The sequence below is a fragment of the Lutjanus erythropterus genome, chromosome 7, assembly GCF_056507025.1.
Source record: "Lutjanus erythropterus isolate fLutEry1 chromosome 7, fLutEry1.hap2, whole genome shotgun sequence".
NCBI lineage: Eukaryota > Metazoa > Chordata > Actinopteri > Lutjaniformes > Lutjanidae > Lutjanus > Lutjanus erythropterus.
The window spans coordinates 24,413,128-24,429,088 of record NC_139323.1 but is presented as its reverse complement, the minus strand read 5'-3'; the positions used below and the strand labels follow the sequence as shown (position 1 = coordinate 24,429,088).

The 15,961-nt window shown below is 39.5% G+C and overlaps 1 protein-coding gene across 2 annotated transcripts in view; it reads left to right on the top strand.

Annotated features, from left to right (window-relative positions):
- Positions 1–15,315, top strand: part of tsc22d2 (TSC22 domain family 2) — a 46,683-nt gene extending 31,368 nt beyond the window's left edge. For both annotated transcript variants that reach the window (XM_084723277.1, XM_084723278.1), the window contains 2 exons: positions 12,273–12,324; positions 12,922–15,315. In XM_084723277.1, the coding sequence (XP_084579403.1) occupies positions 12,273–12,324; positions 12,922–13,233 (364 nt within the window). In that variant the 3' untranslated portion in view covers positions 13,234–15,315. The remainder of the gene's footprint in view (positions 1–12,272; positions 12,325–12,921) is intronic.
- The last annotated feature ends 646 nt before the right edge of the window (positions 15,316–15,961 follow it).

Here is a 15,961-nt window from a genome sequence, read left to right as displayed (position 1 = left end):
CCTGATTTTGGTAAAAGAAGGGTCAAAACTTCTGCTTATATAAAATGTAGGGCTGTAGTCAACAAAGAAAATCTTGGTCAACTTGGTCAATATTCTACCTACTTATCACCCAATCTACAGGTCGACAGGGCGACAAAAATAATCTGCTTGTTGTCTCTAGATGAAATAGATCAGCCATAGTGCCCTGGTGAATGCACTAAATGTATGCTAATCATAGTCACACAGTGTTGCCTAGCAAGTGAGTTTCTGCAGTTTGAACATGTCTTTTTCCATAGGTAACTGTATTGTTATCTAAGGTATTCTGAGGTTTATTGTTCAGGCCATATCTATAAAGTGCATTCATGCTAGCTGATGTTTTCGGATTCTATTACAACTGAGGGCTGGAATATATGGACAAAAGCAAATATCTGGATGTGTTTCCCCAAATACCTAAATAATGATTTTTTGATAAATAATCATCAGTAATGTCAATATAATCACTGAGTGGGTAAAGGCAAGTAATAGAACAGCTAGAACAGTCTGGTAAGTTCAGAAAATTACATGACTTTACTGTATTGCAGCCTTTAAAACCAGGAAAAGACAACTCTTAATGCCATATCATGATGTAACAAAAAATCATGATATTGAAATAATATCGATATATTGCCCAGCCCTACCACAACTACAATTGTTTTCAATTTCCTGTTTATGTTTTTTTCCCCATAGCTTTACAAAGGCTGATTTACAAACACAGGTTTTGAAATGATCTCTAAACATCGTTTCATAAACTCAAAATCAGGTTGACCCTAATTTGATCCCATTCAGCTCGGCATGAATCTCCTCTTGTTAACAGCTCGTCTTTAAACGGCAACAAGCGAGAGTTGAATTTATTTTAGCTGAACTAAATTACAAGTTACACTCTGCATTTGTAAACATTCCAGGAAAGCAATTTGTTGGTCTGCTGAATGGAATCATTGTGAGGCTGTGATTGGTCCCAAGTAAGGCGGCAGCAGCCCTTTTACTGCTCTCAGTCCACAATGATCAACTTTATGATTACGGACAATAAAGAAAAGGCAGATTTATATTCCGAGCGAACGCACCTGATCAGTAGCCCAACGCTCGGCCAGTGGGAGTTATTTGATCCAGACCAGGTATGCGGCTGCTGTTTATGACACAGAAACAAACATTTCATTATTGGGATGAGGATGAAGAGGAGGAGGAAGGTTGAATGTGAGAAAGCTGCAGTTTTCTGCAGACTCTTGTGTAGTGACAGGAAAGAGCGGCTCCAGTCTGCCACTCCTTTATTGGCTCAGTTGATAATTTTCGTTCTTTTATTTTTAGGATGTATCAGTGGTTTATTCAGCACTGGTTTATTCAAGCATTTTTTCTTGGCATAGACTCAATTGGAATCACCTTCTTACCATACAAATAAAAAACTCACAAACACACTGTAATTGCTCACAGGCTCTAGGACATATTCTCAGAGGGCTTGGCCCAATTCAGTTTCAAGGTCTTTCTTAGTATCACATGTAACAGTAAGTACATAATTTTGAACGGATTACTCAGCGGTTGTACAGGAGGTCCCCCCCTCCAGCGAAATCACTACTTGCAGAGCATTGATGGACATGACGTGACTTGACATTGTGCAGAGCTCTGATCTCGAGCTTAACAAGTGCCTTTTTAAATGCAGGGAGGAATTGATGGATGGCGATCATAACCATCAGAGATTTTCACCGCTTACGTAACAGACCTCCTGTCTCAAAGACAGCACTGTATGAGGGCAACATTTTCGTCCCGTCAACTTTATCTTTGGAAACTTTACTGACATTTGACCTCCATTTATCCAGGAAAGGTTTGCTGAGCACACATGCCTATTTTTCGGCATCGTCTTGCTTCACACTCATTCAGTTTTCACAGTTAAAGGCATTCAGATATATTAATACAGCCATCTATGGTTAGCCGTCAAACGTGGACCAGCAGGGTTAATTGCTGCACAAATAGGCACCTGAATCGTTGGGCGGGGTATGCATTTCATCTATAACTCAATTTAAATGTGAAACAGACGCACTTCTGGCCACAAACCCCTTTTTTTGTTGATCTTTAAAAGGAGATCCTGGATCAAGCCCCTGTCAAATAATCTGAACTGTTCCTTCAAGATACCTTTATCTCTGGGGTTTAATGTCAAGTCATGATCGAAGCTTTGCAAAAGCCAGACAGAAGCCAGAGAGAAAGACAGTGGCTGATATGCGTATCAGGCCCTGTGTTTTTGCAGCATAGCGCCTAATGACATTAGTCTGACCCAAACCCTCCACTACAGAGAGGAAGCCCAAATGAGGCTAAGTCCTTGATCCCGTGATAAATGCTCTGCTGAATACAGAGGCTCGTTAACGGCAGGGTGCCAGGATTTTCCCATTAAAGCCTCTGGAGTAACACTATTACTTTTAACACATTCCAGTGGGGTCTTAGTACACACATCGAGCCAAAAGAGTGGCACAGGCCCAAATCAGTAGTGAAGTAATGAAATATGATATTGAGGCACATGTTACGTGCAGAAGATCTGGTTTTAGTTGAATGCTGTTTTGGCAGTCATTATTTATGGCTTGGGGACCCCTACCCTGTATCCCCCACTGTTTGCATATGGAGTTTGATGGTCACATTACACTGTGGCTCTTTATCATTTCTTCAAGAGCTGTAGGAGTAGCTCAGCAACCATAAGCAAACATCCCTGCTGGCAGTTATTTTAGAGTCTAAAATAACAAAACTTAAATAACTCATTTAAATTAATGACGATGATCCGCTATGTCAAGAATTCAGATTTTATCATCGCTTCTATTAAGCCCCTGAGGGTCTTGATTCCTTCTCATGCTCCCTGTCGTCCGGTTCATCCATGAAGCCGTCTGCTGGAGGTGACCATGTCTTCAGGGAGGCTTTGAGTACGTCACATAAGGGCTTATGCAGGCTGAGATGTTTGTGCACAAGTCTGCGGTTTATGTAACAGGCAAGGGGGACAGTTCCCTCGGTCTGTTTACGAGGAAGCTTGGTGGCAGCAGACACACCTACTCATGACTCTGATTTAGTGCTGGAAAAATAAGACTTCCATCTCCAGACAAGAAGTCTCTGAGGTCTGTCTCATTTTGTTTAGTCTCCATTGTGTGAGTATGGACCACCCTTTATGTAGACGACACGTCCCAACAATAAAGCATCCGAAAAATCCACCATGTTCACAGAGGCACATATTAACATACTTCCAGCATCCTGCAATTGTTGCCATTGTTTGAGGCTTAACAGTGCTATTAGGACTTAAGCAGATAGTTGAAATTCTTTGTTTTGTGGCTATTTTAGTTCAATATGCAAATTTAGGGAGAATTTGATGTGCGCATCAATAAATATGCCTCGTGATGTGGCTTGTAATTCTCAGGTTTCAGGTTATTTGTTTGACAGAAGTGTATTGATGGCATGTAGGTTCTTATTTTTGTACGTCTCACTATGCAAATTATCGTCTTACTCACACCTGTTGCACAAGTGGAAAAAAGAAACAACCAAAAAAACCCTCTCGTGGTACGACGAAATTAGATTTGTTTCTAAGAGTGGGAGAATACAAATTGACAAAACAGTCTCACAACAAGCTCCATTGAGCAACAGTTTGTGTTTATTGATTAGGGATACATTATAAATATTGGGGCCAATAATTTATTGGCCAATTAATATCATTTATTGTTCTGATAAGAAAATTATAGCTGAGAGATAATGGCCATAATAATACCCTATTTGACAAATTATGTCAAAGTATTTAATTTGAATTATAAATTTTATATATTTTTATAGGTTTTTTTTTATGTACTTTACCAGAAAAAAAAATCATCCATCTTTGATCATTACATCTTAGCCTTTCTTACCCTCAGGTTTGCATAAACTACATGTTAGTGTTATAGTTTACCAAAATTTACCAGTAGATTTTGTAGAATTTACTTGTTGTGGGTCTCACAGAGTGTGAAGCACACAGGGTTGTGATTGTGTTCAGTTCAGCCTCTGACCAGGGTTTATGTCCCTTCTGGATATTCTGCTTCTGATACGTTAGGTATTGAGTATCAAACTGGTATCAGTTTCAGGTGTTGTTTTGTCATGAAGTGTTGTGATGCTAAACTCTGTATTGGTAGCCAACTCAAAATTTTGGTATTGTGACAGTACTACTGTAGCTTATATGAACCCTTTTAAAATACAAAAATGTTAAATTATGGGTTATTTTATCAGTGTCAGCCATGAAAAGTATGTAAATATTGGTATCGGCTGGGGAAAAAAAAACATATTGTGCATTGCTACTTTTGATCATACCACATAGTCTTCCTCAGTTCACCCAGTTGTCATGTGATTTTCCAATCTCAAGTTTGATAGATATTTAGGTGATTAATTGACAGAACATTTATCTGCAACTGTTTTAATAATTGATTTTTGTTGAAGTAACATTTGCCAAACATTTGCTTGTTACATCTCCTCCCGTGTGAGGATTTGATGCTTTTATTTGTCACCCTAAATTTTTAACTGTTGGCTGCTTAAAAGGTGCAATTTGAATAAGTCACTAGCGCATGTGGAAATGATAATGGACACTTTTCACAATTGTTTAATGACATGATAAAGATAAGTAGTATATACTTTCGTAGTACTTGACAGAGGCATATTTCTAAAATAAAGAATACGTTAATCTCCACTAATCATTCCTCTGACATCTATGTTTGTTTTCTTAAGGATTTTTTTCCACAGTGAAAGGTTGTATAAAAATCTGAATGTGAGTGCTGCCATGATCTAATTTATCTAGCTAGATGGGTAAACATAAACATGAGGCGCTCACAGGTCTCTGTAGGGAACTCCCTTTTGCAAAAATACTGGTTTCTTTGTTTTCATGCAGGGTGATCATTAGTTTGGTTGCAGAGTCATTTGAGAGAGACATTTAACTTGTTTTCTTGTAAGTCAGTAAGTCAGATTGAGAGTCTGCTGTCAGTTCTCTGAACATGTTACATTTCCACGTCCATTTACAGCATTTGGATGACACTACTAGTAATGGTATCAAAGGTTTCAATCGCTTGATCACAATTACAAATGGTAATAATGAACACAAGGGTTTGTTGAGTGATTTTGTCTCATTAACAGAAATAATGAGAGCTAACGTTTTGAAACAGCACACTCATTTTGTAGCCAGCTCGTAAAATGGAAGCTTCCAGTCGATTTCAACCGTGACAGTGAATTCATTGTGATCATTTAGACATGACTAATCTGCTCTTGCCTGAAGCTGCACTGTGCATTTTCACTGAAGTTTTGTCACAACTAATTGGAGCCTCTGCTGACCTCATCTGGTGGAGCAGCTGAGCTGCATCTTTAAGAAACAAAACGACATGTGCTGGTCTAAAGCCGGGCTATATGCATCTGAAAGAGAGCGACAGTGAGTCGTTGGTGAACGCAATCCTCTGTTGATACAGCCCCCACCCTCCAGCTATTGTTGTGAAATAGGAGGGTGGAGTGGGGGGGTTATCACTGAAAGGCCGAGGTCTAATTTATTCAGCTGCCTCCCCCCATGGTGAGTGTTTGTATGCTTTGAGACGGGGACGTGTGCCGGTGCATCTGTGCCCTTAATGGAGCACACATTTGATTCTGATGCTATGAAACATCATGTGATAAACCCAGAGAGATGGAAGAGACCACACTTTGCTCCTGCACGTGTCTCCTATGATGCAGAGCCAGACATACACTCAGACATGGTGATATTTACATTAAAGGCGTTGATTTTAAGCTCAAGATTTTAAGATTTTAAAATGAGACAGACCTTTTAATTCTCCTGAGCTGCTTGCACGCGTGTGAGGAGGTCACGACAGTGGTAAACTTGCATTGATATCAAACCTGAATCTTGACTGTTTTGACAGCTAGAACTTGACTGTGAGTTGTCACAGCGTGATGGTGGCTCTGACACAGATGTCTGGGTTTAGAGGCGCTGGCTGGCCTCGGGGCCGGAGGTGTCCAGAGTTGGAATGTGCTGCCTTGTGGTCCTGCAGACTTTGTTTTGAGGTGGGGGTGAGTGCATGTGTGCGCTGCTACAGTCTGCAGGGAGGGCCCATGTTGAGGTTAACGCAGCGAGTGGTCCTTATATAAACCACCACATGTCCTCCTCCTTGAATAAAATGTACAGTTTGCTTTGTTTTCCTTGGACACTGAATGACAACAAATGAGTTTGTCAGGACAGATATTTCATGACAGGTCTCCTTGTCACTTCTCAAGCTAGTTTGATCCTACCTGCATTGTCTTTTTGTTGTTCATAAACACACATTCCAGTCAAACTTGTGGACATTCTTCTCTCTGTCCTGTCCCAGATGTGTAAAGGCTAAGTTCAAAGTGAGGAATGTCCTCTCCTCGCATTGTTTATCGGCCTTCACATCTCACGACCGAGTGAGTCGCTCGTTGTGGAATGCAGCTCATTTGCCCCGCTGTCATCACATCCGTGTGGATGTGTCATGCCATACATTGCCTCTGAACCGCTCTTTCAATGTATTCAAATGTGTAGGAAAATCAGCTGCTATTTTCTAAAGTCTTGTTTTGCCTCACGTGTTCTCTTCTATGCATTGCCTCCAGGAAAAAGAAAGAGAAGGGGAAGACTGTAGAAATGTGGAATGCTGCATTACAAATGTGATTACTTGCAAAGCACATGGATCCATCCAGTGGATTCAGTGTGACTAGCTGTGGTGTTTCATCGCCCTGATATCATCTTAACGTCCATGTGACCAATGAAAAACTTAAAGAATTCTCATTTGCGTTTGAGCTCATACCACAGATGTCCAGTGTTTGAAGGCTAATCAGTATGTCATGGGGCTTTTCAATGCCATTTAGACAGATTTGACCATTTAAACAGCTTGAAGTTGTTTTTCCTCAACAGTCTAAATAAAGAATAAGTACGTAAAAGAGGTCGACATATGTAGAAATGTGATTTTAAAATTTCTTGGTGTATGAAAAACTGCCGTGGTGATGACGTTTGAGCAGCACGGTACCAGCACAGACGCTAATCAGTGTGAATAGGGTCAGAAGCAAAAGATATTTTAGTCACTTAAAAAAGGATTATTTAACAGTGGTTTCCTATCAGACAATGCTTTCCAACAGCAAAATAAAGAGTTGAAAATATTCTTAATAAAGCATACATTTAAACTGACATTTCTTTTGTTGTTGTTTTATTTAGGTACGCCTTTTTTAAGTGGCTAAAATATCTTTTGTTGCTGACCCTGTCCATCGCAGTACATTACTTACTTTCCATGCTCGTACTCCTCTCTCTTTGTCCAAATGGGGGCTGTACCAACCAGCATCTGCTGTAGGTAATATATTGACTGTTGATAAGAACCTTATACAACCCCATTTCAAACAATCTGAACTCTAGCTTTAATGTCAACAAGACCAATAAAAACAGAGTATTCTCATTTGCCTTTAAGTTTTTTTTTTTTACTGATGTACAGTTTTTGAAGCTCAGTCAGCCTGTCACACTTCTTTTTGATGTCATCTATGCGGATTTGACAATTTAACAACTTGAAGTTGTTCTTCCTCAACAGTCTTAATGTAGAATAATCACATTAAAGGGATCAACATATGGAGAAATGTGACTGAAGAACTCCTCTGGCGCATGAAATCTGTTTGAAGTTTGAAGCAACTTAATACATGTTCATGTGCTGGAAATCATGTTTTCAAGGTTTGAAAACTGCTTTGATTTTATCTAAACTGTTTGAAACTGCCTAACTAACTAAATAGCTTTTGTGTTTTTTTAGATGAAGAAAAAGTCAGATATTGGCTCAGTCATACTGTCTAGGATGCCAAGTCTACTTAGCTAACACATTTTGAAACCTGACTTTGTTGTTCTTTCCTTTAATTTGTATTTGCAATCCACCCTTCTGTAGAATTCAGTCACGAAACGTAATTTTGGTTGTTTATGGTACAATAACATCTGATTTAATGTGATGAAGAAATTAAATTGGGCCTAGTCAATTTTAACATAAATGTACAAATTCAGAAGTGCCAAAAGTACACACATTTTTCATTGAAGTAGAAGGCAAGATACGCATGCAACAAAAGACTGGTAAACATAGAAGTACTGATTCAGCTTCTTTACTCAAATAACAGTTTACAAAAGTACAGGCCCTGAAATGTACTGCTACTACATTTTACTGTACAAAAGGTAGGACATTTCTGCAGGTTGTTCTGTACAAACCTAACTGAGCTTCACCTTTTCTCCGTGGTCGAGTCCCCCTCTCTTGTCTATTTAGTCTTGTTCTGTCTTTTACATATATATAATTTTTTTTAACATTATATTTATTGGGTTTTGGCGTTGAAGGAACATAGAGCCATATATTCATTAACATTTATAAACACCCCTCTCTCCCCACCCTCAGTGTCTAATATTCAGGGAAAAGGAGAAAGAATGAGAAAGAGAAAAAGACAAATATGCTTACATTTATATATATATTTTTTTTAAAAGTAAAATTTGTATACAAAAATAAATTATAACAATACATATCAAGAGTTACAGCACTTTTTTTTAGCTGTGCTGCTGGTTTATTTGTTAATTTTACTCATTTTGAAGTTGTTTTTGTCTTGTTACATCATTTTAGATGTGTTGCATCTGTTGTGTGTTGTCAGAAAAATAAACACTCAAGTACAGAAAAGTCTACTTAAATACAGTATTTGTACTTTGTCACTTCCCACCACAGTATAGGCTAAATATGTAATTTCCTGCAGCTATAAGGTGCTGGAAAAGCTTGAAAATGCACTTTGAAAACTACTTGAATTTGAAATTTTTTGAAAGGGTGTAGAAACTTTGTAGGAGGATCAGCCAGTCGAGAAACATGATTGAAAAATAAACTGGTGCAAAGATGAAGCTAGAAAAACAGTTTGGGTTGCCAAAACTGCCAGCTCAAGTGTGTGTCTTTCTCAACTGTAACATAAAGGAACAAGGACAACCAGACCTCTTTGTCAGTACAAACAAAGCACTGTCTCCTTTTTAATTAACGTGTAGCCTTTGAATAAGTCGTCCTGTGCCTCTGGAGTGTGTCACTCTTGGCGGTGAATTAATGTAATTTTCTTGAAGAGTCTTCCTGGGAGTAGATGAAGTGGAGGGAGGGGTGAGTGGCTTAACCCCGCCCCTTTGTTTTCTCACCATGTGACCGGGAGCGCTTTTAAACCACACTCAGCTCCGACTCAAACAAGAGTCATCTGTCTGTGTTTGAACGCTCAGAGGAGTTGTACTTCAGAGAAACTTCGGAAAGAAAACTTTAGAGGAACTTGGAACATGCGCTGCAAGATGAGCTACAGTCTGCCCTGCTCGCCGGGAACCTCACCGACATACTCGGGTCGTTTGATGTCCTACAGGGCGAGATGTGCCAGGTAATAGACTTTAATATACGGACTCTATCGCGCGTTTTATTGTCGGTTTAGATATCTTTCATTTGTGCCATGTGCAGGTTCCAATGAATTAGTACTTAAGTCTGTATACCAATTTCTTGTACTGCTTTATATGGACTTTAGTCACTCATGGCATCTTGGAAATGGTTGAAATCCAATCTGCTTTCTGTCCATTTGCTCTCGCTGCGTGCCCCACATGTTGTGCGTATTTTGTCATCAGCTGTTTGGTATGCAGGCCACTCTCATCTCTCCGTTTGTGGCACTCCAACATGTTTTCTTTCTCTCAACTTGTGGCATGTGCCTGGTATGTGTTTTGGTGTACGTGCAGCCCCCCAGGGCAGCTGCCCTCAACGTGGTGGACGTGAGCTCCAGCACGCAAGACATACACATGATGGAGCAACCACTGGTGCTCCATATGATGTTCACGCAGTGGTGATGCGTAATGTTTACTTTTATATCTAGTTTTTAAAATTATCATTCTCTTAAGTTTAGTTGGAATTAGTGGAGCTGGTGCCTTTAAGAATATTTTTCCTGTTTGAATCAAATTTACGCACGAAACCTCATTTGTTTTATTCCAAACACGTGAATGTATTTAACAGAAATGATATCAGATTTAGTTTTCTGTAATCCTCTATCACTTTAACGTTTTTGTATTTGAGAAGTAACGTAATTAAGTTTATGGGTTTAAGAAAACTTTCCCTGCAGTTTTCCCAGGTGGGTCAAATTTACGCACAAGAGGTATATAATATTATTAAAAAAAAAAAAAATACATTTAACAGAAATTATATTACAATTACTACAATCCTCCATCGCTCAAGCGTTTGTGTATGTACAATAAGTTGTTCCGGGGAAGATTTTTCCACTTTAACCCGTTGTATATCTCCTCTATAGATTTGTTTTTCCTCTCTGGACTTATATCACTAATGAGTTTCCGAACATGATTAGATGCTCTCTGCACATTATGTTCCCTCTCAGGTCCCAGTTTCAAGCCAGAGCACCTTCTAGCGGCATGAAATTGCGACGGTCCTTTTTTTTTCTCCTCTCAATCCTCAACCAACAGGGCGGTGATTGTGCAACACAGGCAGCAGCGTTATCTGTCGAGACGGATCTAAATCCTTTGCTTTTTTTGTCTTTTCATGAAGCAAATCCTGAAGCCAGGCAATCATTTTGTAGAGGATCGTGAGCGGGGCTTAGTAAGTTGGTGGTGTTTTTATGTGTAAAGTGCGGGAGGTGTTTTCCTTTCTTTCTTTATTGGGAGGGGGGGAAGCGAGGTGGAGGACAAAATGTTGCGATGCTCTGAAGGGATTTCTGATGGTAAAGTGGGATGGATGCGCATAGAAGCAGTTGGGGGTACTTTACACGTCTCCAGAACGCGATAAAATGTGTTTTTACGGAGAAAGGAGAACAATAAGGTTTTGCAGATAATGAGAATTGATCGCTGACGGAGACAACAGCCGCGCCCGCAGGAGCGGAGCCACACTCACCGTCTGTAACCTGCTTTTAATACCGTGGAGTCATACATAGATAACAGCTCATACGACTGGATGAAATGTCGCTATTTAAACAGTGTGATTGTTATCAGGGCTCCTGCTGTTGACTAATCACATAAATATTTTACTGAAATCTGCTGGACAAAGCAAAGGCTTATTTGTGTGGGTGTGTATGTGTGTTTTTTTTTTACTTAATTTAAATGCTTAAAATCGTCTTAGACAAGAACAGTTGGATCATGTTTTTCATCATCTGTTATGGATGTGATCATGTTCTGATTCATACATGATACCGTCTGTGCTGCATTTCATCCCCAGTGGGACACCTGGTTTACTGAAGGCAGACGTCACGTTAGACGCCTCTATTGTTGCTGTCTTAATTGAAATTCACACAAGTTTGTGTGGCCTCATGTCACCATGGGCCTACAACAGTACCTCCAAAGTAAAACCGTATCAATATTTATGATTTTTGCACACATCCATTTGATAAGTGTGCGGCACAGAGCCAGACAGGCATATGAGTTTGCCAATATTGGCCAAGCACAGCTATAACAGTGCATATCAGTATATATATGGCCTGAGTCCAGTATTGTTTTACACAACATAATGTGGACTGTTTTTATTATTATTTGTTTTGTTTTATGGTCAACATTTCATGTATAGTTGATTGGACAAAAGAAGCTGGTTGAAGACATCATTTTGGGTCCTGGGAAATTGCGATGAGCATTTTTTTAAACATTTTGTGTATTTTTTACAGACTAATCAATTAGTCTTGAACATAAATTGCCATTTAGTCGCAGCCCTGCTGTGATGAAGGATTTGATGGTCCAGTTTAGATGAATTTGTGGGTTAATATGCACAGATGTCTTTATAATGTGGGTGTGAAGTGCAAGTTGTGAAACAGTATTTAAATGTGACCTCTTTTCTATTTGGAGACATTTTTATGGACTTGTTGGATCAGGAGCTGATGGTTGAGTTCACATAAATCTCTGGTATGGTGATTACCGCAGTCTGACCTGTGTGTTTAAAAACACCACCATGTTTACAACATCCCTCTTCAGGAACAGTGAACAGCGGCTAACTGTAGTTCATCTGTGAGACTTCCCATCAAGTGCACTAAAAATAGTACATGTTTTTTTATTTTTCGGTCTGTGTGTTTTGGATTCCATCTCAAATCTGTTCATCTCATTCTCTGGAAATGACCGTTAATCTGCACATCAGAAGTTTGTTTAGCAGTGAAATCCCCAGAGATCCTGTTTTGCCCATTATGGACCAGATTTGGCAGTTTAGTGAATGTCAAAGAGCTGACATGAATTTAAAGCACGTGGTAAACATGAGTTAAGTCTCTAATCTCAGTATCTAAACTCTTGCTTTTTCTCTCCACAGTGCATCCGGTGCCAGCGTGGTTGCCATTGATAACAAGATTGAGCAGGCAATGGTGAGATTTGCACACATTTAAAAGCTATAATGAATGTAGTCAGGCGACCCACATTTTCTGCAAGCCTGTACAGTCAGATAACTTGTTTCAGGATGAGTTGTCACACTGCCAATGCTCCTAGAAATGACGAACATAAAACCCACATTTAATATAATAATCTGCAATAAATTCACTTATTGTTTGTGAAAACTTCTGTATTTCTTGTTCTGAGCAACCACCTTTCTGTTGGCCTTTCTTAGAAGAAAAACTCCCAAGAAGACAAACAAAACATTCAGTATTATCTGAGAACTTCCCACACAATTTCAATGTCAGGCAACCTCTTGGAAATGCAGTTGCAAAAACCCCCACAGCAGTCTCATGTCGGTGTGTAGCATGTAGGTCATTTAGGTAATTTTTCCTTCACTTTAAAAGTAAACTATTGGTTTGAATTTAAAAAAAGTTAGCTTTGGGCCACTTTTGGAGCAGCAGTAGTTCAGTCCAAAAGGAATAAATAAAACCTGTATAATTATGTTAGGCTAATAAGAAAAGATTAATTGACTCCACAGAATTTCTGTATGATTTTGTGCTAATTTTAGTCTCCCTTTTCTTGTCTGCCAGGACCTGGTGAAGAGCCACCTGATGTACGCTGTCCGCGAGGAGGTGGAGGTATTGAAGGAGCACATCAAGGAGCTGTACGAGAGGAACTCGGTGTTGGAGCGTGAGAACGCCGTGCTGAAGTCGCTGGCCAACTCGGAGCAGCTCGGCCAGCTGTCCAATCAGCTCGCCCAGGGGGGCAGCAGCACATCGCCGCCGCTGCAGCATCAGCAGCAACACCCGCTCGTCACAAACAACAACAACAACAACACCCCCCTGGCACACCACGAGGGGAGTCAGAGTGTCCCTCATCAGCCCAACATTACGTCGGCGTGATCCCCCTCCCCCTGATACACACACTCTAACACATACGCCACCCACGGACAGGAGTGGAAGATCCTGTTAGTAAAGACAACAACTGCTACCGTCCCCTTCGCTTGGCTCTGCGTTCAGTATCGCTCCATTCGAGGAAAAAATCAGCGACATCTTTGTTTGGCACCAAGAGCCATGCTTCAGTGTGTGCACGTCAGCGGGCCGTCACATTATTAAGACATTTTCCACCCCTTGAAAAGTCTTATTCTGTCCCCTGAAGGAGAAGGAGGTGCAGGGGAGCCGGTGCACACCATAAAACTGCATGCTGGAGATGGGGTCAAAGGGCACAGAGAGCTCGATTTGTTGGGGCAACAAAGGGTGCAAGAGGGAGGTGTAGCTCAGTGAGGTGCCCGATGAGGGTTCTGTAACATCCAGCGGGGACTGTCCTCCCCGGTATCCCCCACCCAGCATCACCATCTGGCCTGGGAGAGGCCAGAGAACCAAGAGGGGAGGTCAGGAAGGAGGACGCCAGCGGGCGCCTCGGCTTGAGTCGAGAGCCTTGGCTTGTTAAATGCTGCAACAAAATGCTTGTGTTGTTTTCTCAGAGCCACCGTACTTTGACATGAATTATAATACTTTTTTCATTAGTTCAGTTTTAGTATTTGCATTATTTATTTCAGGGCTGCTATTTTCATAATGTAAATGAACAATGTCATGGAGATACTTATTAAAAAAAAAACAAAAAAGAACCCTTTCTCTTTGGTCTTTTGGTATTTTAGAATCTGTCAGGTATTAAATTTGGTAGTCTCTTCTTCTTGCAACAAGTAGATCTCAGTAAGTAGGCAATAAGTTCCATAATAGAAATTCTTTCCTCTCATGACACAGTGCTAACACTAAAGCCGAGCTTGCATTAGGTGAAATCCAGGTTGAATGTATATTTTGTAAAGTGTAAAGTATTAAAAGCAAGGAGGGTTTGTACAGGAGAACACCTGTTGTTAAGATGTGATGGGATGTTTCGATAAAGAAAACTATTAATTCACTTTATTAGAATTTCTTTGTCAAAACAGAAAAAAAACAGAATAATTTGGGGGTTTGGTCTGGGGGATGAAAAGCTGTGAAAATTGTTCGACCTACTTTATAACCAAAGACGCAAAGCTGTGTAAGTCCTTTTTTTTTCCATTTTTAAATGCACACTCATACTTTTTTCTACTCTCTCCTTCCCTGTATTTTTTTTTTGTCGCTGCATTTTTGCATGTTCTGCATGATCTATAATCAAACCACTTTCTTACCTCATGTTTTTATCTAGCACTCTTTATTTTTCTGTCAGTCTGTGAATGATTGTGAGAGGATTTATGAAAGAGAAAGGGAACAATGGAGCTGAGAGGGTGGAGGAAGTGAGAATAAAATGAGAATGAAAAGGTGTTTGTGTCGGTTGGAGGGAAGGGCCTTGTGCACAAAACAGTCAGAAAAGGAGCCATCTTTGTTTTTGTTTTCATGTAAATGCTGTGTTGAACTTCATATGCAGAGAAAAGGTTTTGTTACATTGCAAATTTTAATGTATTTAATGAATGCAGCATTCAGATTTCGATTGTAGTGTACCAACACTTGGCTTACAAATACGAAATAACAACTAGACAACATTATCTGCAGAAAAAAAATGGAAACTATTAAACATTTCACACTTTAAAGCTGGAACCCAGTCGATTGTGTATGAGCATATTATGGGATGTCCTGTCTGTGTCACGTCTTTTGTGCCTCCTGTGCCGTCGTCGTCTGCTGTTGTCAGGCGATCCGGTTTCTTTCTCTGTGGCTTAGAACCAAACCAAAACGCTTGGTAATTGTACAATCAGTCATCTTTCTACAGGATGGACTCTTTAATTTCTTTTTTTCTTTTCATTTTTCTTTGCAAACAGGCTTGTTTCTTCTCTTCTTTAGAGCATTTTTTTCTGTTTTTCTTTCGTTTGAAGGAGATGCCGTGTACATGCCAAGTGTACTGTATGAAAGTGATCACTGAGCCTTGGAGAAAATATCTTAATGATGCCCTTGTAATGTGCTGTTCAGACAATTTTAGTTTTCAGTCAAAAATAAATTACTGTTTTATTAAGACCATGTCTTCCTGTTTGTTTTTTATTCCCTTACCTTCTTTTTTGTGACCAGGAAAACCTCAAGATTTCAAGACATCTTCCTTCAATAGACTTTTAATTGTGAATCCAACTCAAACTCAAGTTTTGAAAACGTTTAACAAACTAATGTTATGCTCAGATAATTTACATTTCCTCCTTAGATAAACCTGAATCTTTGAGTTTTAGAAAACCGCAAAAACTGTAATTCAAAAATTTTGTAAACTCACTGAAGTGAAAGTGAACAATGGTTAATAATTTAATATTCTTAATTGGAATTGATCCATAGTATTTAAACAGGAGGATGCTCAGATATCTGCTGTAAAAATATTCATGGTCTCTGAGAACTGAAGAATTTTAAGTAACTGCAGCAGTTAGAAGAAAGTTCATGTCAATGATATTGTCAAACGTGAATCAATTTTTTGGTATCGGTCCTATTGATGATTGATACTCAAATCAAGACTTAGCGATTCTTTGAGAGAAAGCATACAGGAAAACCTCCAGGATAAAGGAAACTGTGTGGGTCAAGAGTTATTCCAAGTATGTTATTAATTTCCTGTAAAACATCTGACCAATAAAGACATTTGATTCAATTTCTAATCATGTCCCGTCATCACTTTTAAATTTAGAAT